The sequence below is a fragment of the Ooceraea biroi genome, chromosome 1 (assembly GCF_003672135.1).
Source record: "Ooceraea biroi isolate clonal line C1 chromosome 1, Obir_v5.4, whole genome shotgun sequence".
Taxonomy (NCBI): domain Eukaryota; kingdom Metazoa; phylum Arthropoda; class Insecta; order Hymenoptera; family Formicidae; genus Ooceraea; species Ooceraea biroi.
Window position 1 is genome coordinate 5,159,362 of NC_039506.1, and position 24,217 is coordinate 5,183,578.

The following is a 24,217-nucleotide window of genomic DNA, read 5'->3' on the forward strand; positions in this document are numbered from 1 at the left end:
CCGGGAATCGCCTCTGGGATCCATTTAATTCCAACATGTATTCGAAATAAATCGAGCGTGCGATGGGAACGCACGCCTTTAAGTGTCTCGTTCGAGGCGATGCAAAAATTAACGCCTTTGATATTCAACTGTGCGCGATATCGTGGTAAAAAAAACGAGCAGAAACCGAGCAATTCGTGCCTCTTCATCATCGCTCGAGCCGACTTTCCCCGGTCACGGTGAAAAGCCGTTCGATTTGCTCTTATCGGCGCGGTGCCCCACATCTCCCGATAATAATTCTACGCAATGAGTAGTCACTCTAATCTGCGTATTGCGATCGCGTTCCTTTTTTCCTTCGCGTGTGGCGCGGTGTATTATTACTGACGATGGAAATCTCGCCGAACCGTGAAGCAAGTGGTCAGCGCACGGATTTTTCCTTCTTTTCTCTCCTCGGACCACGGATGAGGTCTAATTTGCTCCGTAATGCTGTGGTGTGAGTACACACAAAGTCGCTCCTCGGCCAATTTGTTGTTTGCGGTATGGGATTCGTTCGCTAGCCTTATAGTTGGACTGGAGAACAGAAGGAATCTTGTATCTATTATAAAACCATTTGTTTCTTGAATTTTTCAATTCTCTGAAGCAACTGAATTAACTGAAATTTAATTGAAAATTTTTAACTAAAGTAAATTATTTTCAAAATTACTTGTTTTAATAAGATTACTTGTTTTAATAAGAGATACCTTATCTGTATTGTTTAAAAAGGAATTTATATTAGAGGAAACTATATTCAAGAGAGAGTTCACTGCGAGTAAGAATCACATGTACACTTCTTTGAATTCAATCACGAACTGCGTACCGATCATCCCACAAGGCGATCCGTATAATTCCTTCTTCATCTGTCCATGAAAAAGAAAAAAGGGAGGAAAAGTGTATTCACTCAAGAAACACAACGGTCTGCGACGCGGATGCTTGAAGGCTCGAAAGAACGACAGGCACGAAGAAGAAGAACGAAAATTCGTCGGACGTGAGTTCATGCGTTTCTGCGGATCTAACGATCGGTGATCAGGAGAGAGAGATCGGCGCCAGCGGTAGCGATGGCGGAGGCAACTTGATATTCGTCGGACGCGCGTCGAGGAGTCCGGCCGTGTATGAACGCGGAATAAATTATCCCGGTGCGTATCGTCGGCTTCTGCGACCTCTCTTGCCTCTCTTCTTTTCTCCTCGAGCTCGCTCGACTCACCCGCACCGGCAATCGCTCCCCGTTCATCCGTTCATCCCTCTCCGCGCTCACCGTCTTTTCCTCCCACCGTCGCGGCGGTATATAATGATTCCTCGTGGTGGGACGATACCGGAAGTGAAGTCGGTACGGCGGAACCAGACGTTCACTCAATGGAAAGTTGGAGCTCCACCGGCGCGACTGCCCTGAGGTGGCCGCACGACGCGCTCGCGCGTCACTCGTTCTCGCGCGAGGAAAATACGCTCCTCACGACTCGGCGCGCACGTCGGCGCATTCGCGCGAACGCGAGTCACGCGCGAGCAGCTCGCGAGGAAAACCTGCGGCGCGTTGTGTCGATAACTTCCCTTCGTCCTTCTCGAGGAGGCACGAGGAGAGTCGATCGAGTGCTCAGTGAAAATTCCGGGTCCCAGAGGTGTTAACACGCGATTGAATATCGTTCAGTGCGGAGAGAAATTTTGAGGAGAAAGAGAATTCGAAGAGGAATAATATGAGCATTTTGGCGGCAAGAACGAGAAGGAGAAAGTTAACGAACAAGTAAATTTAAATTGATGCATGAGTACTGATTGAATCTGATGTTGGTCGACGGGATTGTATTCAGATGAATGACAAATCAGGAAATTAAATGTCCGCGCAGTTGATTCGGAAGGAATAGCGAACGTTGATCGATTTTCGTAAATTGAATTTGGTCAGCGTACGAAAATTATATTCTGATAGAAAAAACTCTCTCTCTCTCTCTTTCAATTGGATTGACCTAGTTAGTAGTGACAGTTAAAAGAAAATTGTATAACAGATATTAATGAAATCAAGCTAACACATACAAATGAGTTAATAAAACAAAAGATACAGAAGGAACATCCACTTAGACCTACATTGCCGTTGCAAATAGCGTACGTTTTATTGTGAAGCACCGGAAACATTTCTCGGGGAGCAGCAACCAACATCGTCGAGCAATCAAGGCAGCGGTTGAATAAATTGGATCGGGAATATTGCAAGAACTGCGAGAGAAAGGGAGAACGCGCAAAAAAACTCATCATTAAGCTAAATCGCGAGGAAAAAGTTTCCTTTCCATGAAAAAGAAAAGAAACGATAAATCTGCGAGGGACGTTGCACGTAATCTTCCATTTCAGAAAGGGTGTGTGGAAGTTTCAAAGCACCGGCGTATTCGTGATAAATTGCTTGCCGTTCATCTGAAAAATCGAAGAGAACGATCGACGTTTTTCTGCGATCTTTCGGCCGAAGTCGGATATGTTGGAAATTTGGATTTGTCAGCGCAAACTTTTCCACGAAACAGATCTCGATGAAAGAGAAAAGTTATACGGTCGATTTCAGACGCGTTTTCTTTTCATGCGCACCTGCATGAAAAATAGACGAGTTTTCACTGCGGTGAACAATGAGCATTTTTATGTGAAAGTGACGAGATTATGACAGCCTATGGAAAGAAAGAGACTCATGTGATTTTCACGGATAAGACGAGGAGCTGCCTGTGAAACGGAAGTCCGTCACGAGGAATACTAATTAACCCAGTTCTTCCCGAAATTACATTAACAAAACAGCGTACGTCTTAATTCACCGCATTATCGCCTCGCGTTTCCTTAATTAATGCGTACTGTCGTCACGTCCATCAATTACAAGAAAAAGTTGAACGAATTTATGAACGTGAACGAATGCACTTCAACGAGCAAAGCTATTGGGTCTCGCGAGAAATTAGCGCGGGAAATTGAAGAAACTGGTTCGGAATAAACAACGCTGCATCCTAATAAAGACAGATTAATGAACTTAGCAATCTTATGAAGTGCTCATAATATCCAGCGCAACAGCTGCGGTTCGCCTCATCAACGGGTCCCTCTTTCTCGCGTGAAAGGGAGAATCGCGCTGACGCGCGACGAAAGGACCTCTAAGTTGAAGAGGAAATTGCGTCCTGGGTGGTCCTTACTCGAAACCTCAGCGTGTACGTCTTCCTCGTGATTTCGGTGGACGCCAGTTTAATTTCTAGATCGCAGACCGGCGATTATAGTAATCGACGCCGACTATGGGCGAGAGAAACCCATCGAAGAGCGCGTGTTATCCGAAGCGACACGCATCGAGGTAGAAAGAGCAGCCGGGGCCCCATCGATAACTCGTCGGAGGGGACCATCCGAGGGTGAGAAAAGGGGACTCGAGGAACTCGTATCTGCGAAAGTATCCGTCAGAAATGGTCAGCCAACACGCGATGGCCACCACCGTCCGCAAAGTCAAGCAGGAGAATCGTCTCAGGCGGCAGAATCAGAGCCAAGGTACACGGATGCACGAGCGACGCTCGATCTCCCCGCTAAATGGACAACCGGCGTTCACGAGTCGCCGTGGACTCGTAACGTAACTTATACATCCTTATCCCGGGGGTACGAAGCTCTAGCCACAATCTAGTCGCGGTGGTATATCGCGCGGCTGCATCTCCCATAGAATTAATGCGGGATAGTTAGGACATTGCCAGGATGTAATATGACGTTAATAACATCGACATTAAGATACGCACGTAACCATATGTAACCGGCTATATATATATATTATAAGTTGCACTTGCATCAAAAGTATTATCGTGAGATTCCCAAGCGTTCGTAAATCGCTGAACCAAACGGCGAAGAAATCGATGTCCGCGTGCATATTTTTTGCGGCTGGACTTGAATTAGCGGGCAATAATCGTATCTCAGCGGCGAGGCAGCATTCACGCGATTTTATGCACTTTGATATTTCATCGAGTAGTTTATATACGTGTATAAATATTATCGCGCGAAATCTTCATCATCTTTAATATAACTACGTTTTTTGTTCTTTATCTAAATGAGGAAAATGTAAGATGTTCTTGAAGTAATTTTTATTACGCCTGCACATAAAATACATAGCAATTTGTTAAGTGCATCTTTTATTTGAATAAATCGTTCAACACTTTAGCATCGTGCACACAGATACTCTAATAATATGTCATAGTAATGAACACCTCAATATTCATTTTATCTTACACCTTGTCAGGTTTATTTAACACTAAAGTAACATCGATTCAGAATAATCTATTCAGAACTATTCAGAATAAAACAAGATCAAAATTTCTTCCTTTTAGTAAATCAAGTAAAAAATGTTTAATCACGTAATACCGCAGATGTTATTTGGCATGTTTGTGCTCATGTCGTGATTCTTCTTGCAGATGAAGAGAATCTTTACAAGCCAGTGCCCCCACCGAAGCCGGTGCCAAACAATCAGAAGAGCCACCGGGAGAGTCAGCAGGACGAGTCGCGGGAGCAAGCGGTAATCGAGCGTTCGTCGTTGCGGGCGATTTCCGGTCCAGAAAGGATCAGCATCGCGGAGAACGGGCAGATTCGAAGTGCAGCTGAGCAGCCCTTCACACCGGAATACAGGATGCCACCCTTGTACGGGGAGGAGCAGAGTTCGGGTCAGGCTCAGCAAGCAGCCAGTTTGCAGACTCACAGCAGCAAATTCCCAGTAAGCGATGAATTATTTGACGCGTACAATTATCATTTTATTTTATTACTCATTTTCTCTCGCCGGGATATTTCTGCATGCAGTATGACAGCAAAGTAAAAGATTTGGTTATTATCAAATTATCTTCTCGCGTATCTGGAAATATTCATATAAGCTCGGGATATTCTCTGAGGCATAAAGAAAACGGTCGTTTGTACGCGCTCATGAGCGATCTAATTAACATGGCACCAAACACATTAATTTCACATGCGACCAAGATATGCGATATTCATGATGTAAAGTGTTCAACTGTACAAGGTGTTGAAAAACGAGTTTTAATGATTCAAGAGTGCATTTTTACTTTAACGGATCTAATTTATCTGTTAAAAAAAAGTTAGAAATGAGTACAAAAGTATGAAGCGTGATAAAAATAATCATTCAATTGTTGGTTACAATATTTGATTTTCACGAAATTTTTATTTAAGATTCCATTATTCTTAAATTAGATTGACGATTCCTCTGAAACTCTCTAAGATTGATTTTCTATTTGTTAATGAATTTATCATTGAAATAAAAGTCACAAGTTCTAAGGCATCTAATGCACGTGTTTGCAACATTCAAGTTAGACTTTCTTTTCCGCGCGGACATTATTTATAGCGGTCGCGTGCGCTTTCGATCGTTCATTAATCGTAGAAACTTTGGCGGGTCGCGATTCCCCAGTGTGGCGGTTTCATGCAATTACCGTGACTCGGCTGCAACGCCGATGACGCGACTGGTGCGTGCAGTTCTCTGAATAAGGAGATTCCGCATGTGTGTCTCGACTCGTCTTCTTGCAGAGGCCGGAGTTAAGTTCGACGAGAAAGAACGAGTAGAATTCAAGGCGTAGCGCTTTATTCGGTATAAACAGCCGGGCTTTCTCGAATCATACTAGGTTTCTTGGACATGATGTCGTGTTCAATTATACAGTCTCTAAGGAAAAACGCAGGAAGTTCTGATACGGAAATACTGCGAAACTGTTCCGCTAAGATAGTTAAAATGCATAATGGATCTTCTACAACGAAATTGCAGAAATTTTTCTAAATTGTTTTGGACCCTAGCTTGTTTTGATGTTTCTTTAAATAAAATATGAAATTTCGTATACTCAAGGTTTAATAGATTTGTGGATCGTTTGTTATTTCAATGGATACAGAAGATATCAATTTTTTTAACGCTCGCCAAGATTTCATATGTAATATGCAAAATCCATAATGACAGGTAACGTACTGCAACTCGATTGTAGTCTGGTTGATGGCTAGTCTGGAGGCATTCGAACGATAACTTCTGCACTCGTTGACGTTCTATTTTGCATTAATTATCACGTTCATTATCCTCCATTGACATACTCGTGATCCAATTTTAATTTCTGGTTTTCTCCATTGTTTATCGAGAGACAACCGTGACAGCATCGTGGCAACTCGACCTCTGATTTTCGTTGTCTCACTACAGTCAATTGCACCCAATTAGCAGAGCGTGCTCGCGTAATCACGCGAATAATACATGAATGGCGCGCGCGTGCGTTGATCTTCCGCGTTCGGCGTTAGGAATTAGCTCGCGGTCCTCGGAGAAATCTTCGGTAACAGTTCGTTGTACGCTAGTTACGTGCTTGGGAAGTTTCTCAGAGGCTCTGCGTCAAGACAAAGGCGGCATCATACGCGCGTACCGTTCGCCGGAAGTCGGGAAGGGGCCCTCCGCTCTCGCGATAGCCGTTTAGATACACCGCGTTTCTTCGCACAAATCGGCGACCGCAGGTGAGAATAAATCGGAGCGATCAGCGTTGTTGCGCTCGTCTTTGTCACTTCACAGCCTTTATCGCCAATTCTCCACGGTGCCGTTGGTTTGCGTGACACCGCACGCGCACAAACGTACGCACGCATACACGCTCTCTCTTTCTCTCTTCAGCACTGTTCTCCATCATAGATTCAATAATCTTCATGAATGCTATACATAAGAGTCACACCTAGAAGAAAATTCAGTATCTGTGATACAAGGACAACTATCCTGGATTTTATCGTATTCCGTTACTCGAAAGGAGAGAGTCAAGAAAATCAATTTTGATTCGCGAGCTTAAATTTGCCAATCTCTGCCCTTCCTCACAGATACCAGTGAATCATTTGAACTCTGACTCATGACTAAATCTGACATTGAATTTATCACGAAAATATTTAATAACTATAAAATATCCATAAATCCCGCAATTGATGAACTCTTTAAAAAATCTTGCGCATTTGGGTCTAATGAGATTAATTCGAATCAAGGAAGTACTCCTCGCGCGCGCAACAGTATGCAAAGGTGTCCGCAATCGTGATTATGCACGGGGGCTTACCCCGCCTACGCGCATTTATTTTCCACGGCGGTAGCCCGTTTCATCACGCTTGCTTTCTTCCGATGGCTAGTGTTGCAGCGGCTAGCTCGGCGAGCGCATGATGTTGTAGCCAGTTTAGTTCAGTGACACCTACTCTGCAACGCGCTATTACGCGCACGCAACAAACGCGCGCGCGCTCATGCACGCACGCACGCACCGCGCTTGCCGGCAGCACGCACTTTGCGTATCGTCGTGCCGTGCGTGCGAATCCGGCTTCGACACGGATGTTCTGCCCGGCCTAGACGGGAAAGCCGCGCGGAAAATTTCTCGGCGTTGCCCGTCTGCGGCCTGCAACATCGTCCGTTTGTTTTTGCTCTGTTTACCCTATTGTTGCATACTGCGCCTTTCAGAGCATGCCCGGTTGCGCGAAAAGAAGCAGATCGTTAACTCACCTTAATGCTCGGTTCTCCTTGGAGAGACGATTCTAATAGATGTTACAAAATTAAAAAGCAAATTTAAAAACAAAGGCTGAGGGTGTTACATAAGATCATTATTGACGAACGAATAAAATTGCACGTTTAAAAGCTGTCAATCATTTTAATTTAGCTAGCAGCATTTTGATTTAGTGAATAATGAGTAATACACAGAACAAAATGCTTCATAAATGTAGAAGAAGAAATCCAAGCAAACCTTAATCGTTGCTTTTCTTTTAATCGCAGATAGAACGCGAGTTGGTCTTATCGTCAGGCGACAAGAACTCGAAGATACCCATTCTTCACGAGTACAAACAAAGGACCGCCGGAAGAGTAGCCATCGCACCAGATGCGCCGATCAAGCAACAGGCCTGGGTTCAGGAAGTGAGTCTGATCCTCATTGATAATTCACGGAGGCATTGCTGATAAATCGCATCAAACTCATCGCGTCTTTTCTGTTTTTTAAACTACAAAAATTTACTTTATTAATTATAATTATTTTTATTAATTGGAACGAGGTCTTGATATCTAATGAAAATTTTTAAATAAGTATATGATGGATGTGACACAGATGGAGGGATCGTTGGACTGCCATATATCATTGCAAAGCTTGATCGCGTGAGCGCATTGTAAGGAAACCTTTCCATGCGCGCGATTCCGCTCGCAGTCAACTCGATACGCTTCGGCGTGCAGAATGGCCAACTTTCGTTGCCTTTCGAATTATTTAAACCTACTTTACATAATACGCATCATCGTATCGAGACGATGCTGTTTAATCAGCGCTGAACGACAAGCTTCCCACGTAGCTCGTAAACCTATTTCCAACCGGCAAAAACTCTCGTTGCTAGCTCCGAGGATGAGTAAATTTTTTTACTTACTATCGTAGATGCCTCGTATCAGCCTTGGTTTCTCTTTTTAACACCTCGCATGGCTACCTATTCCGGAATAGTTTTACTGTGAAAGTTCTCCCCGATGCGAAGAAACGCCGCATGTTAAAAATTTCACCCCCACACAAGAATATACGAAGATACGAAGCGTATTTGTTATGCGCGCGATTTCGTTTTCTACTTTCTACCTCTTTCATTTTCTTTTTTAAAGAATTTCTTGAAATTATTCTTCTCTTCTATTCCAGTCAGTTTTTAGAGTATTACGATCTATATATATTTCACAGTTTCCAGATTCTCTCACGTTTTTATTTTATATCACATAGTTTATATTATATAACATAGTTTTGACATAAGGACATTTTTCCTTGTAAATATAATACGTCCAAAAGAGAGCTTAATTGAATTTTGATAATTTGTCTTTCGTTCTCTCTCTTTGGTTCCTGATGCAATAGCGTTTTATATGTGTAAGAGGCATACAGACACACGATCGTTAGGAGGTCGTCCCCTCTCGAAGCGTAGCGCCCCAGGTACGAAATTCAATTTTTATCTCTCGCACGGTTGTAATCCCGGCACGGTATCGGCGTGGTCATAAGTCAGAGAGGCCGTTCCGTATGCGTGATGCGTGCCCGCGGAGCCCTACGCAACCGTTGTTATTCCAGACGCGTCTCTTCCCGAGAACCGTAGGATTTCAGTGCGTTAACTTTGAAATTCCCCGTGCGGCCGCGAGGCGCACACGCGTTCTTCGCGGCCGTTAGCCGTCCGGTGTCCTCCTTCGAAGGAAATCGTATTCTGGTCCTGGAAAGTCGACAACGTACTTTTACTTTATTTTACGAGCCTCTCCGCACCCGCCCTATTGCAAAGTCGAATCGAATCGTACGTGTACGTACTATGCCACGTTATTGTCGTAAAATGTATATAATCCCGCACGTTGCGACACGAGCAGTCATCATATTTAATTTAATGACAATGTTTCAGCAAGCGCATAATAGACAGTTTATAGCGCGCAGTTTATGGCAACTTGATCAAAATTGCGGATTGCTTGACCCCTATAAATATAAATCTTCCTAATGTTTCTTATATTTCATGTTATATCAGTCAAACGGGCTAAATTGTGGGAATTTAGTAAATTTTTCCTCCAACGTTAACATAAAATTAGAATCCCGAGTACAGTAAATTAGTTGATGCAACGAATAATTCAATCCGTTAACAATTAGAAATGAAGCTTATTTAATTAGATTCACCGTCTCGCATTTCGATCTTTTTAAACGAGAAGGAAGTTACTGCGATGCGGCTAATAAGCATTACTTTGCGAGCTGCGGCTGCGTTTTTGGTGCTGCCCATGCATAATTATGTACTCCTCGTTTGACGGCTTAATTGGACGCGTCTAACGAAATCGCTGTTGCGAGGTTTGTGGATTTATACCTTGCACTCCGCATAATTTATACATCCATAGAAGACTTTTTATTAACAATATGCGCTTGTTATCGTTAACGACGTGCCGCTCATCCATCGAATACGTTCTTTTTGCAGGGAACTCAGATGCAGGAAGTAAGGCAGGATGGCCAAGCGAGGAACTATCAGTCACAGGACACCTACTCGTAATTATCTCCCACTTATTTTACGCTCGCATGAGTTTCGGCCTATTTGCAAGAGATACGGAAGAGAAGAGAATCGCATCTGCATCGTTGATTTCCAGATCATTCTCCTTCTCTTTCTCTCTCTCTCTCTTTCCTCATTTCGTCTCTTTACACCGCTGATACCATCGACACGCTGAGCAAAATATAAGATAAATCATTTTCCAATCGTTCGTCGGCAGTCTAATAAGAGATAATCTTAATAAGAGATCGAAACGATGTTATCGTACATGTATCGCTTATCATGTTAATTCCCTCGAGAAATTAAACATCCGGTTGTTACTTTGACAGATCTGCATCCGGTGGAGCAGTACCGAGAACTGCGAAGATCGACGAGGAAAAGACGAAATCGCTCTCCAGGACCTATCACACCATCAAGGATATGATATCGAGCCGCTTCGGACCGAGCCGCAAAGATGTCGAGCCGGAACCGGAAGCCAGCCTGAACAACGTCACGGAGGAGTTGCGAAAGTCGAGCAGAAGCATCGACGATGATGAAGCCAGGAAGAAGGAAGGCATTTATGGGAAACCACGCGCGCAGGAACCGACAGTGAACGTACAACAATATTCGAAAAACGCTTACGGTAAGTCGGACGTGGTCGAACTAGACGCTGGCCAGGCAATTAGGTACGTTAAGGTGCGATGCTTACCGGAGTGCCGTTAATTAGCTTGTAAATGTTGATGAACCAATTTGAAGGAAGCGCTTGTTGAGCGCAAAGTTATTTAACTCCGGAATCGCGGTTTCCATAAATATAAAATCGCGTGTGCGAATACATGACGAGCGTGCATAGTGATGAGTGTTTCTGCAATATCGTGTTAAGCTTTTGAAGCACGCGAATTCAGTGGTTATAAAAAGTATATAATTAACATAATAATATAAATGATTTCTCTCTTTCTTGGAAAAGGATGCAATAAGGATATTTTCTCTCTGGTTGTCTATTAATTCCTTTTTCTAAAGTAAAGTATATAAATTAACAAGAGGAATTAATAATTAATAAGAGGAATTAAATTAAAGTATATAAATATATTAGATATCATTATATATATCTAAAAATAAGATTTATACTAGAATTAATTTCCTTTGTATAATAATATAGTGAATAGAAATAATAATGAAATTGCTTTATGTTTCAGGTCAATATGGTCACTCATATGGCTATCAAAGCAACCAGCAAAATGTACCATTGCCAGGCCAATTGCAGCCGACCACGACCATTCAACCGAATTTACCGGGACAGAGCGCTCAGCTTCATGTGACCCACCATACGCCGCCAGGAGGAGTCCAAACAGTTCATCAAACTCAAGTTCCTGCTTTCGGTCAAGCCACGACAGCAGGTGCGCAGCAGGTGCAGAATGTTACAAGGGAATACGTGGTTCAAGCACCGAGCGGTGTGACCAGCCAGCAAATGCATCAGGGAATTCATCAAAATCCCACGCAAGGACAGGTACATCCTGTAAGATGAATATGAGAAATATTCCCATCATAGTCTCAATGAAAATCACAAGCAGACAAATGAAGCGAAAATTCGATGCTAAAGATTCTCGCAAGATAGCTGCGTATTTTATTTTCGTATTATATCTTAGAAAGAAAAATACGACAATATCGAAGAATCTTTAAGTGTTTTTAATACAAATGTTAATACAAAAAATTTCTCTAAAAATTAAAACTTGGATTTCTTTTACTCTCATTTCAGAAATGCAATATCATATCTTTGTCATATCTCAAACACTTTTACATGGAAGAAAAAGTTTTCAAAGTTAATTTATTCAAGTTTCCATTTTAGATAAACATTTTTAATCATTCATGACACAAAAATTTTCAATGAAATATATATATGTATATTCCGATTTCGGTACGTACTGTTGTCAGTATTCTTAAGCGGATATTCGTTGCGTGCAGGAAACAAAGACTGCACAACAGACAGAAAAATAAATGTCTTGCAGCTTGTGACATGTCTTCTCATAGTGGCATTCTCTCCACTAAATTCAAATAAAGTACAAAAATGGACATTGTACCAGCATATTTTATATAAAAGCGACTACTATGCGGAACATTAAAAGCGCATTGTGGTATTTGAAATTTAATATAGCGTGATGAGAGATACGGAAAAATGTTCTGTCTGTTGTGTATATAAATAATAATTGATATTTGCATACGCGCGCGTTTTAATCTGTTAAATAACGGTTAATGTAATGATAATGGACGCATGTAAGACGATTGCATGAAATACTAAAAATTAAAACTTGGATTTCTTTTACTTTCATTTCAGAAATGCAATATTATATCTTTGTCCACCGGTGGACAGCGCACTATTATAATGAATGATATTGATATTTTCTGTGCACATTACATAAGGACAAATTTGAGACAAATTTGAGAAATCTGGAAATCGATTTAAATGACAACGCTGAAGAACTATATCATTCTTATTATTAGTATTGATGTATCATATCAATAAAAATTGCTCGTTTCAGGGCCAAGGCGCGCAAGTACAAAAACCTCACGGCCTATCTGTGCAGCAGCATCAAGTGGGCAACGCGATGCCTCCGACAAGTCCGAGTTTCCAGAGCCCGCAGCAGTTGCTCCACCAGAATCAAAATCATCATCAGAGTCCGCGATTCGCGCAACAGCACGCACAGAACATGCACCAGCGTCAACTGATTCAGCAGCTGCATCAGCAGCAAATGGCCAGCCAACAAGGTTCACAAACGGCGAGCATGCGAAACATACAGCAGCAGTATTTCTCCAACAGTGTTTCGTATCAGCAATATCAGCAAGCCAGACAGGTGATGTCGAGATCGCAGATCGACCTTCCGAGCACGTCCAGACAGGCACAGGAACTCAGAATGTCCGGTCAGGAAGTCTACTATCACTATGCCCAGGGCAGACCCCGGTATGGCGTTCCCCAAGTGTACATGAAAACCGAGAGCAATCAGGAAGCGGAATTCCAGAGGCGGAATTCTACGAAGGGCATCGAGAAAGCGGCCTCACAGCCTCAGCTTTGCTATGAGGACGAGCGAAATGCTGAAACGTCGAAGAATCCCGCAGAGAATATGAAGAATCTCACGGTGGATCCGCTGGCCAAGGAGAAGTAAGACTTGAAAATAATCTTAACATATTACAAAGTTTTGTAAATGCAATGAATAGTTAAAAAAGAAATGAAGTAGACGTACGGTATTCTATTTCCCAATACGTGAAGTTGATAAAACATGAACGCGCGGTAGATCTTCTAAGCATTTAAATTTAGGAATGCTATGTATTTCAGGTATGAGATTACAGTGGAGGATCGAACTCAGGGTGAATCGGGAAGAAACGGATTACAGAGAAACGAAGAGTATCGTCCGGAGACCAGTTTCGGCATTCGGAGGGACGAAAATTCGAGGGGCTCGAAGAGAGAACAGGAGCAGAGGTCAAATCAAGAAGGAGGCCAAGATTCGACGGAGGGAAACTCCGTGCAGAAGAGAATCGAGGAGTTGCAGAAGAAAGCGGAGCAGGAAGGTCACTACAATTCCAAACCATCCAAGGATGATGGAACGGACGGCTTGAGAGTCGGCCTGGCCACGAAGATGATTGGCGAGGCATCGAAGAGGCTTGAAGCTGGACAATATAGCGGCAAAGAGTCTGCTATGAAATCGGATAGCAGGAAAGACGATCTGGAGCAAGGTATCGGCCGACTAAAGATTCAGAATCAAGGCTCGGGATCGGATTACGACAAGGCCGGTCAGAGTTCTTCAAACGTCGATTCCGGAAGAGGTTCTGCGGTTTACTCAAGCGGAAGACGCCCGCCACCCGACGATCAAACTTTGGCACAAGGTGAAAACTTTTAAGAAAGATAGCATGGATTATATTTTCAAAAAGATAATACAAATTACATTTTTTTAATAGAATTTTAATAAGTCAGTTTATTCATTTATGACATCAAACAAACTGTTGTAGAAAAGATGACTGTAATAAATTAATATCTATTTCTATCTTTCTCTCCCCCTCTGTGTATTTTATATATTGATAATTATTTAAGCATTTGTCAATTCTTTTAAAGTGTTGTTTATATTATTTGCCGATTTATTGGAGTCTATGACTTCTATTTCATGTTCTTCTTTTACAGTACAAGATTCTGAATGGGTCGACATAGTGGAGTCGGAATTGAGGAGTATTTTGGAGCCCAGAGATGTTCCAGCAATGGCGCATTCCACTCTATCCGAAAGCGTATCCTCGGTGACACCACCTTTGCCTCCGCTGTCACCGCATGGCAGTCCACGTACGTCGCGAAATCGATACTCAACGAGGTAATTTAATTTCAGACAGATTCTTCTTGTTCCTGCGAAATGCAACCGCTGTTATTTCTGACCTCTCTCCAACTATTTCCATTTTGCTGTTTTCTCCCATGTCGAAATGCCATCGGTGCTTGGCTTGGGGCTTGATAGTGTTAATAAACCTACTTTCATGGAAATTTTAGTTTACCATATGGATCGAAACCAAATTACAGCGATTATAACAAGACTATGGAGAAGAGAGGTTTCTCGAGCAACACGAAACATCGCGGCGCTTCGACATCCAAGAAGGAAGTCGCGAAGAAGTTTTCTCATCGTGAGTACTTTTTAATCGTTTTAAAGGTAGATGCTTATTGATAGTTCCAAATGAATAATTTTGTATTAACATAAATTCTTTTTCAGTTTTCGGAGTAGAAGCTGCCGATTTAACGTCCACCACGACGGGACTCGATTTAGATTCCATGTTGGACAGAAGCGATTCTGATCTCAGTACCACTGACGCAAGGACGATCAGGAAACAGTTGGAAGGATTAGAAAATATGTACAGCGAAGTAAGTGCGATATGATTTGAATAAAATTACTTATCATTTTATTGTTGATTTTTTGTAAGAAATACAATTATTTTATACAAGATTAAGCTAAAGCAATAACTTGTATTGCATTTATCTTCTCTCTTTAATAATAAAAATATATATTTATAATTACATTTCACTTCAATCCATATGCACAAAATTATTGCAGGTGCTTAAATTACTTGGCGGGAGTGTGAAAAAGAGACGAAAGGCGAGGGGACTTACAAGTTATGGTTCAGTTTCATCGTTGCCGACATCCTCTGTATCGTCCAGGCCTGTCACGAGGCATCACGACAAACGTCGATCTCACGTAATTGATGATAGAATGAAGAAAGCCAAAGATATTAAGGTGAGCAATATTAACAACAATAAATCGACATTTTATTTTATTCTTACTGATTTACTGCATATATTTTTAATTTTTATTATTTCGTGAAGCAAAATACAACGATTTCTACATTGTAATATTCATTCAGTAATATTGATAAAAATTAATTATTTTAGTTAGTAATTATTAATTATTAAAATTAATGTTTTGAATAGTGCATTATATGAGAAATCATATAATGCACTATTCAAAACATTTAACGAATATTTTAAAATTGGAGAAATGTATCCTAAAATAATTAATTTTTATCAATATTACTGAATGAATATTACAATGTAGAAATCGTTGTATTTTGCTTCACGCGAAATATAGATCATTATTATATAATCACTATAAAATAATGTCGATTGTGTAGAGCATCAACAAGCGCTTCCAGCGATTGGAATCGCATGTAGTAACATTGGCAAGATCAGTGGCGCATTTGAGTTCGGAAATGAGGACTCAGCATCTGATGATACAGGTGAGAGAACCCGCTAAAAACTACAGTACAAAATGAGCTGGAATTTCCAAGACTCTACTACTACCAGGTTTTCGCAGGAAATGGAGAGCATAAAGTGCGAGATTGCGGCTCTCAGGACGCAAACGAGCATGGCAATGGTGAGATCGCAGTCGCAACCCCTAATCAAGGACTCGGAACTACCAGCTCTTTCCAATCCTTCGAGAGTAAAGAAACTGACCAAGTTTTTCGGCACGGAGCCACCCCTCATCAGACTCTTCCTGAGGGAACTTGGGTATGAGGTAAGGGTGCTTTCATTTATTATACGTGCGGTTTCATAGAAAGAAATCTATTGTTAAATATGCATGGGAATTTAATAAATTTATAGAAAATCTCATAGAAATATCTAAAAGATATTAATAAAATTAAAAAACTATAATAAATGTAGTGTTTAAAAGAAAACATAATAGAAAAATTGTATCTTATTTTGTGATTGAAATTTCTGTTTACAATATCTTTTATAATTTTAGAAATATGCCTCTGCCTTTGAAAAAGAAAAAGTTGGAATGGTAGAACTGCCTTATCTGAGCGAGGAGAGATTGCAGAAGATGGGAGTTCCTTTGGGTCCGAGGCTGAGGATCCTTCAAGAAGCAAGGATCTCGGTATGCAAGGATCCGATTTACGTAGTGTGAATTATATGGCTGAAGCTCTACTGGAGCGTTTTACGAACAAAAACTTTTTTGTCCTTTCATTGACTGAAGCGTTAAAGCACTCTTTAAGAGGAACCGTTGAAAATGAGGTACGTCACAATTTGGGTGACATTTTTTACATGTTTCCACAATAGCCTGAAAGTTGCGATTCTTAAAAGGAATGTGCGTTATTTTCTGTAGACATCTGTAGACTGACAAATTCCATCGTGAGTTTATCACAGTTTAATTTCATCACTTCCGCATTATAGTTTTGTCTATCATTCTAAACTGATAATGCATTTCTTCGAAACAATCTTGTTTATATAACGAAAACATAAGTTTGAAAATCTAAAGTTAAAGAAAAATTGGTATCACATTATAAACATTTCTCGCTTGTGTCGAGAAAATGATTACGAATGCACAATAGATATATAACACCACAGTGGAGGATTAACGTTCGAAAAACCTTAATAAACTTGACTAAGAAGCTGCAAAAGCAATTTTAGGGTTTACAGGGATCAATCAAAATGTAAATAAGATACTGCCGATAGTTCTAAGAGATTTCTAAGAGTCTATCGCTGGGGTATATTTATAGCAAAGTAGAAATTACAAAGATGACTCTGCCGCGAGAATTTTGATTGCTCCTTTCGCCAGCATATCAATTTGTTAAGCAATAAGATTACTATGTAGATTTAGAGTATGCGCGCGGACCGAACGTCAAAGATGCGACTCTACCATGGGCGATAATTCGTGGCGCTGATAATGATAATCGACAACCAGGCTCGCAAAGAGCCGCACGCGCTGGGAACAACGAATCGCAAAGGTGTGTTTGCCAAAGAGACGTACGGACGTCGTCGAAGTGGTGTGGCCGAGACCTTCCGTCTTGCATTATGCTTAAAACATTTTGCTTCTCTTGAAATAGGTCAGTTGCACGGAACAATCAAATGTAATGCTCTTTCCGACGTAGTCCCGCTCGCTTTGTACTTTTATTAATCTAAATTTCGGTCGCGTGACAGCATGCGCCGGGTGACATCGATACCAAAGAATCGATACCTGTTCCCTTGTCGCGACAACGACAACGACAATCACTGCTTGTGATCGCGGATCGCACGAACAAGAGGATACGCCACTTTGGTACTCGAATAATAGCACTTTTGTATTCCCATTGGAGAATATGTAGACTGTAGACATTAGAGTTACATTAACGGATAACGTGTATTATTAATGTATTGTTGTCTCATAAATTTAATTTACGCGCATTGTACTTCCAGCAATTATACCCGATCAATATTCTAAGAATGGTACACAAAGTATCCAGCTGGTGCTACGTGTCTCTATCTCGGTTTCCACTTTCTTCTCTGTCTGATGTTAAGCATTGTACAGTTACTTAGTCCTGTAATTGTTTCTATTATTATATTATTAATATTATTATTTGTATTTTTAATATTTGTACTATTATTAATATTATAATAATTATTATTATGTTTTGTTAAATCTTGTATTTAATAAACAATTGCAAATAATGTTCTTCCAGGATTCATTTTACAGCAATAAGCTTATCGTAACTGAAGTTCATCGCGGTAGCTCGACGTTAAGCAGCTTGCCACGCTGTGTTCATTATTCAATACTTATACTATATTCAATACTTGCACATCGCGGCAATCAGAATTTATCGGCGATATAATAAATTTTCCCTGACGGAAGCACTCTCTTGTTTGCCAGCAGAATTCGGCGGCACTTACGCGACGCGTTTTCTGAACTTTCTGCCGCGGCCAGTTCCTTCGTGAATCAACCGACTTGTTCAATTGAATAATTGCGCATTAACTGTTACAACGTATGGCGTACCAGTCGACCAAGTGATCTGTTATTATGGCCTCTGACCTCGGGACTTACTCTGCGCTGGGACGAACCGTACCGGTAATCGGCGCTCCATACAATAATTATGTACTTTGTTTACGGTTATCCTCGATCGATCGTAACGACGGCCGGAAGTGCCTCCTCCATACACGCAGCAGGCAGCTTTTAATTATCGGAAATTGCGCGCGCGTCGGATGATGGTTGCTAATCGCCGTGTTAAACGTCGCGTTAACTGCTCAATTTCTGTTACGACGGAAACGCCTCGACGGCCGGATCCATGAAAGTGGATGATGACACGAATTCAGTGAAATTTCGGCAATATTTCTCATATTGCTGTAAATGTAATACTCCCACGTCGAGACTCGTTTTAAAGCGTGAGAACTTCCTTCAATGTGTAAGCAAGTGAGGGATATTAATACAATTTCTGAATAACCGACTCTGATCAGATTAATTTCTCTTAATTGTATGATATATTTAATTTGTATAATAGATTTTTAACTTGAAAATTCAAAAAGTAGGAAATGATTTTTAAAATTTATCATACTAAAATAAAATGTATAATCTATTAATAATTATTTTATAATCGAATAGTAAAGATAAAAGCACCATTGGTATCATGTTTCATGTTCTTAGGCTACTATTTCGATTAGACTCTTAGCTGCTTGCGTACGCCAATTGAAGCCTCCACAAGCTACGAATCTAATTATCGCAGGCGCCGTGCGTAAATGTAATCACATGAGGACGAATAGAATTGAATAGATGTAACAGATTCTTTAATCATGACGACTAAACTTACATATATTAAAATAAATGATCAAAGAGATGATTGTTTAATTAACATTGAGCGAATATAAACGAGTAAAAGTTTGATCGATAAATATAATCGAAAATTGATGGAAAATGGCGCTTTAATTAAATCTGACGTAAGACCTACATTCTTTTTTCTTTTATCGATTTGAGAAAGGGTCAAATGCAAGGCATTCCAGAAGAATTGTAAGCCGAACGAGGTTACACGTCATCGACGATTGGTGTCTATTGTAAATTTCGACAGAATCGACGGCGAGACCGTCTTCCGGCCACTTTTATCAGGAAATGCACAATTTAACAATTGTGGCCAATTATTTTTCTAGCGGTCTCGTCTTTGACTGGCCATCTGAGGCCATGCCATGCCTTTACCATGCCTTTACCATGCCTTTACCATGCCTTTACCATGCCTTTGTATGTCATTGTACTTGGATGAATCGAACTCTCACATTTGTCTACCGAGAATGCTTTGGGAGAATGATGTAGGCCAAATTATATAGTCACGATACTTCATTAGTTTGTTTTTCATCAGTGCGTTATATAACTTACTACGGTGTATATTTTATAATAATTGTTATAAATTCATATAATAGTTAAGTGGATGAAAATATTAATAAACTATTGTATGCAATAAATGCAGCTAAATTGTAAGTATACATAAGATTTATATACTCAATGACGTAATCATTTGACCTAATTTTTTCAAATTCAAAACTTAATGACACATAGTGCTTTTTCATGTATTTATGAATCATTAGTTAATTCTAATGTCATATATTTATTTAAAAAGTTTAGTAATTATTAACTGATAAGAATTTATTTAATATAAGATGAAGAGAGTAAAGAAGACATCATTGTTGATATGATATATCGTTTATTTGTCTAAATTATTATTGATCGGTGAATTATAGTCAGTGAAGAACAATACGTTGGATTTAAGAACAACAGTTTCACTTCTGCAATTTAATCGGGAACATGAAACAGCACCCTTCGTCTTGCTCGTTCCATAACTTCCATTTCAGGTCGTATGTTCGCTGTAATATAAAAAAGGAAAGAAAATTTTAGATAATATTTTAAGCTGTTCTACACAAATAATGTTTAGTGCACAGTATTTTTCTTAGAATTATAATAAAATTATATGTTCCTTTATCTTTTTGCATATGTAAGTAATATTTAAGAAATGGAATTGTAGAAATTTGTAGAAGGATCAAAAGGCAGAAGAAATAACTCACCGCGGGGAATTTCTTCGAGATCGGCAAATTCACCGTGTACGTTTGTCTTTCACCAGGTACAGTCGGGCAAACGGTGGAAGAGCAAGCATCAAGCGGCATGCCTAGGAATGGCAAATCTGCGATTTCGGAGGCCCAGTATGCCCTGCTAGATAATGTGTTACCAGTGAACTCTGAAATATATGACATATGCCATTAATATGTTATATATTATATACTTTTAATTATATTTTTATTATATACTTTTAATATAAGTATAGTATGCGTGCGAGCACTTATATATTACAGGTTTCATAAAAATGAGAATAATGGAACTATTTTTCGAAGCAGTAGTGTTTTCTAAAGTAAAATTTATTTATTTAAGTAAAAAAATACTTTTTGGTTTAAAGATTAAGATAAAGTTATTGATATTCTCCGCAACCGCAATTTGTACTTATAATAAGTAAGTGCTTTGACTCTAAGTGTAACTAGATGCCTTTTTCTGCATTTATTAGAATTTATGATATTATTTTTTTCTGATAAGTCGCACATGCAGGAGTGTTGAAATACCTACGGGCAGTGTAGTCGAAACTAATGCTGGCAACGTGACCTCTCTTCAACAAGCAAGGTTTATTTTCCGCAGCTTCTCGGCATGGATCCACCCGTACTTCATGTATGGTGCAATTCACAGCTGAAAAATATAAAGTTAACAAGATTTTATAAAGAATCTTTATGCATGTAAGTTGTACTTTGAAATTTTCGTATCTAACTCATCATTCATAAATAAACAATATTAAAACATTTGTGAACATTATTAAAGCTCGTGAACGATCGCATTGAAATAATTAATAAAAAAGCAATAATTAATAAAAAGGATATATACAAGTATTATATAAGAGTATTATATAATATATTATTTAACATTTTTATTTATATATATGTATTTTTTAATTAATTAGATTTTAATTAAGTGGAGACTAATAAAATCTTATTAAAGATAATGTTGCTTACAAATACATTTGCTCAATGCTGTGTAGAAAGAAAACATTTGCTTGCGTCACTTATTTATGTTTTGTCACTATGAATAACAGTGAATACATGTCTTTTTAAAAAATTAAATGCGTATTTACATCTCGTTCTAGGAAAATGCATTCTACTAAAAATCGAGATAACTTTAAGAAAAAGAGAAGTACGTAAGTAGCAACACGATATGTGTTATACACGACGCATTTCCGCAGATCAATTTCGCAAACTAGTTCAAAGCTGTGCTATAGCGAAATTCCCGTTTAAGTGAACCGTTTTCTCGTCCAGATCTTTTTTCTCATTTCCTTATTAAATCTCGTACCGTGTCCTTATTCAGTTCTTTTTCCACGGATGACTCGGTTATGAGATACTTTACGGCAGGAAACTTTCGCAAATACTCGATAAATATGCGTATAATATATTGAACCATATCATGACGGGTGTAACGTTACAGCTTCATCGCTTCAGTGATTTTCGCGGATATCTCGAAGTATTATTCAAAAAAAGTAATTAGCTCGTCTTCTCTTTTTCGCGGGTAATAAATGCGCTTTCAACAAAAACGCTCTCATCCGCAATAATTCTCGTCCGTATCGAGCGCTTATCGAGGAATTTTGTTGCGCGACATTTAGCTCTGCTTGGAATTTCTTGTTTATGTAGCGATAACATTTTCCTTAGTTTTTTGTTCAATACTGATTCTTCGTTCCACTTTCCGTATGTAAATTCCAGTTAAATATTGCTTTATTATCACGAATGTGTCATTGCCATTTATCTTCATTACCATTTATTCATTATCTGAGGCAAGTTTAAAATATATGTATCTCTGTGCTATTATTACCCGATATTTATTATTACCCGAACAATAAGCGAGAGGAAAAGTTCTTAAAAAGGAATTTAATAAACCTCGAGCAGCTTATCGCGTGCTTTTGAGAGTTTTCAATGCGTATTAAACTATTGTGTCGATGACATTCTCATTCTTCGATAATTTAATTCAAAATCCATTTTTTATGAAATTAAGAACACTATCACTTATTTAATATAGGGAAGAAATAGTCAAGAATTCTGTTTTGATTATTTAGGTTGCAATCTTGGAATATGCTCTATTGGAAGGTCCATGGACTTACATTCCAATGCACGTGGATGGTAAGTGAGAGAGAAAGACTAAGATTGGAGCAATGCTATTTTAATCTTTCCTTTGTTAGCTTAGAAACGGACACTTGCTTCAATCTTCGTGCTTCTTTCTTCCTTGTTTGCTAGCCATGCAATTTGTAAATTGTTTATGGTTTAAGACAATTATGCTTCCTGCAATAATATCTAGTAAATTTTGATAAAGAGAATACATTTTAACCTAAAAACATGATAATAAATTATTCATCCTATTTTGTATACGAAAATTTTAAATACTGTCTGCAAAAAAGATATATTATGCCTTAGTCAGTTAATTTTTTAAATTCCAACGTTCAAGTACTGAGAAATATTCATCTCCCAATTAAATATTTCTCTTTCATTTATTATCAATATAATTTATTAATATAACTGTTATTTTTCAGATTCCAATGTGTTCGTCTTTTTTCAACTCGCACGCGGTTGGTCCATCGCGATCGTATCGATATTTATCATTCTCCGGCAGAAACACACGATACGGCCAATCGCAACCACCACCCGACGAGAATTTTATGTGACTTTTTCGTGATTCTCATTGATTACGACCATTGATCGCGAGCAAGGAGTCGCCAATGGTGTCACCAGCGAGAAACGTGCAGTCACTTCCGGCGCTATTACGGACTCTGCTAGATCCTCCGAGCAAGATCCCTTTCGTCGCTCGTACCGTTAATTAGTGATCTCGCAATCGTGCAGAGAGGATACTCACTCTTTGTCGATGCGGGACATGACGACGAGTGTACAACTTCCGCGTACACCGTGGACAGAGCCAGGACCAGGAGGATGGCGGCAGTGGCAAGAGCGCTGTTTCGGTTCATCTTCAACGGATGGTTCGTAACAGAATGAAAGAAAGCTGGACGCGAGGGTCAATCCATGCTTCGCGGTAGATGCCTGGCGGTAGACTCGAGAATCGGGGGCGGGTGGTGGGGCCATAGGTCAATTGAGATAGCGTCTTTATCTGACGGAGAAACCTATACGCAGGAAACGGCTATGTCTTCTCCGAGAAATCGCTTCATACGTAGCTGCGTCTCGTCAACGACGAGAGGATAGATCTTCTGATAATCCTCCGCATCCGGGGATATCAGGAAAGAAAACAAATTTTGATATGTTACGTACTATATGGTCCGCGTTCTTGGTTGTAGATAAAAATTATGTGACTCTAGAGTATCTGATTGCATGTGTATTTTGTATACGATAACTGATAACTGATATTGAGTTGTTTGCACACGTGATCCCTCACGTAAGATGCTATATTTATTTTCTATATCTTAAAATGTTTCGTGTTTTTTTTAAATGGCAGATACTGAACGAAAAGATCAATTTTAATTGTTACAAGTATTTTGCTTCTTCTTATAAGCGTGTACAAATACATTTTTGTAATTTTTAGTTGCAAAGTAAGGAATTATTGGCAATTCAAAGAAATAACGATTTTTTGTGATTTTTTTGATATAACAAACTATAAAGTTTGAACTCTCTCTAGTTGTGCAACGGGTCAGAGCATCGATCGAGCTCTCTGACCCGTTACATTTATATCTCTTATTATAAAATCAAGCAACAGTAATGAAACCTAAAATTAATTGAAAATTCACATTGTATTACAATTTCATTACTTTTATTTTTTCAATTTTTATATAAGAGAGATTAAAAACCTTTTTAGTTTAATTGAAAAAAAGAACGCTGCGGACAGGATTCGAACCTGTGCGGGCAAAGCCCATTGGATTTCGAGTCCAACTCCTTAACCACTCGGACACCGCAGCTATTGATGGGTACTCTATGTATTATCGTACATATAGTGCAGTGCATCAA

General features: G+C 39.6%; 2 protein-coding genes and 1 non-coding gene across 6 annotated transcripts; 1 reads left to right on the forward strand and 2 right to left on the reverse strand.

The window, feature by feature from the left end:
* The first annotated feature begins 1,385 nt into the window (after positions 1-1,385).
* On the forward strand, positions 1,386-16,720 carry LOC105277892 (RNA polymerase II degradation factor 1). 4 transcript variants are annotated; one of them, XM_020031192.2, is made up of 15 exons: positions 1,386-3,489; positions 4,395-4,690; positions 7,730-7,867; positions 9,901-9,968; positions 10,296-10,588; positions 11,139-11,449; positions 12,480-13,096; positions 13,271-13,818; positions 14,111-14,291; positions 14,462-14,592; positions 14,679-14,827; positions 15,018-15,197; positions 15,592-15,696; positions 15,764-15,974; positions 16,203-16,314. In XM_020031192.2, exons 1-14 carry the CDS (start codon positions 3,408-3,410, stop codon positions 15,971-15,973), a joined length of 3,309 nt encoding a protein of 1,102 aa, XP_019886751.2. In that variant the 5' UTR covers positions 1,386-3,407; the 3' UTR covers position 15,974; positions 16,203-16,314. The 4 variants fall into 4 exon arrangements, with proteins under 4 accessions (XP_019886751.2, XP_019886752.2, XP_011334898.2 ...); XM_011336596.3 differs by having other exon boundaries at positions 1,388-3,489; positions 15,774-15,974; positions 16,203-16,720; XM_020031193.2 differs by lacking the exon at positions 16,203-16,314 and having other exon boundaries at positions 15,764-16,196.
* A 3,156-nt stretch (positions 16,721-19,876) lies between these two features.
* On the reverse strand, positions 19,877-23,274 carry LOC105277891 (MD-2-related lipid-recognition protein). Its single transcript, XM_011336593.3, has 4 exons — positions 23,121-23,274; positions 20,805-20,921; positions 20,255-20,424; positions 19,877-20,056 (listed from the first exon to the last, which is right to left on the reverse strand). The coding sequence occupies exons 1-4, from the start codon at positions 23,227-23,229 to the stop codon at positions 19,973-19,975; spliced, it is 480 nt and encodes a 159-aa protein (XP_011334895.1). The 5' UTR covers positions 23,230-23,274; the 3' UTR covers positions 19,877-19,972.
* An 812-nt stretch (positions 23,275-24,086) lies between these two features.
* Positions 24,087-24,168, reverse strand: Trnas-cga. The gene has a single exon. It is a non-coding gene; the product is annotated as a tRNA-Ser (tRNA).
* Between the last annotated feature and the right edge of the window lie 49 nt (positions 24,169-24,217).

Excerpts from the sequence above, each read along its gene's own strand:
- LOC105277891 (XM_011336593.3), bottom strand. The coding sequence starts at position 23,229 with ATGAACCGAAACAGCGCTCTTGCCACTGCCGCCATCCTCCTGGTCCTG. Across the intron at positions 20,922-23,120 it reads ATGTCCCGCATCGACAAAGA|CTGTGAATTGCACCATACAT; the intron begins GTGAGTATCCTC and ends TATATTTTTCAG. Across the intron at positions 20,057-20,254 it reads TCTCGAAGAAATTCCCCGCG|CGAACATACGACCTGAAATG; the intron begins GTGAGTTATTTC and ends TTTATATTACAG.
- LOC105277892 (XM_011336596.3), top strand. The coding sequence starts at position 3,408 with ATGGTCAGCCAACACGCGATGGCCACCACCGTCCGCAAAGTCAAGCAG. Across the intron at positions 4,691-7,729 it reads CTCACAGCAGCAAATTCCCA|ATAGAACGCGAGTTGGTCTT; the intron begins GTAAGCGATGAA and ends TTTTAATCGCAG. Across the intron at positions 13,097-13,270 it reads GATCCGCTGGCCAAGGAGAA|GTATGAGATTACAGTGGAGG; the intron begins GTAAGACTTGAA and ends TATGTATTTCAG.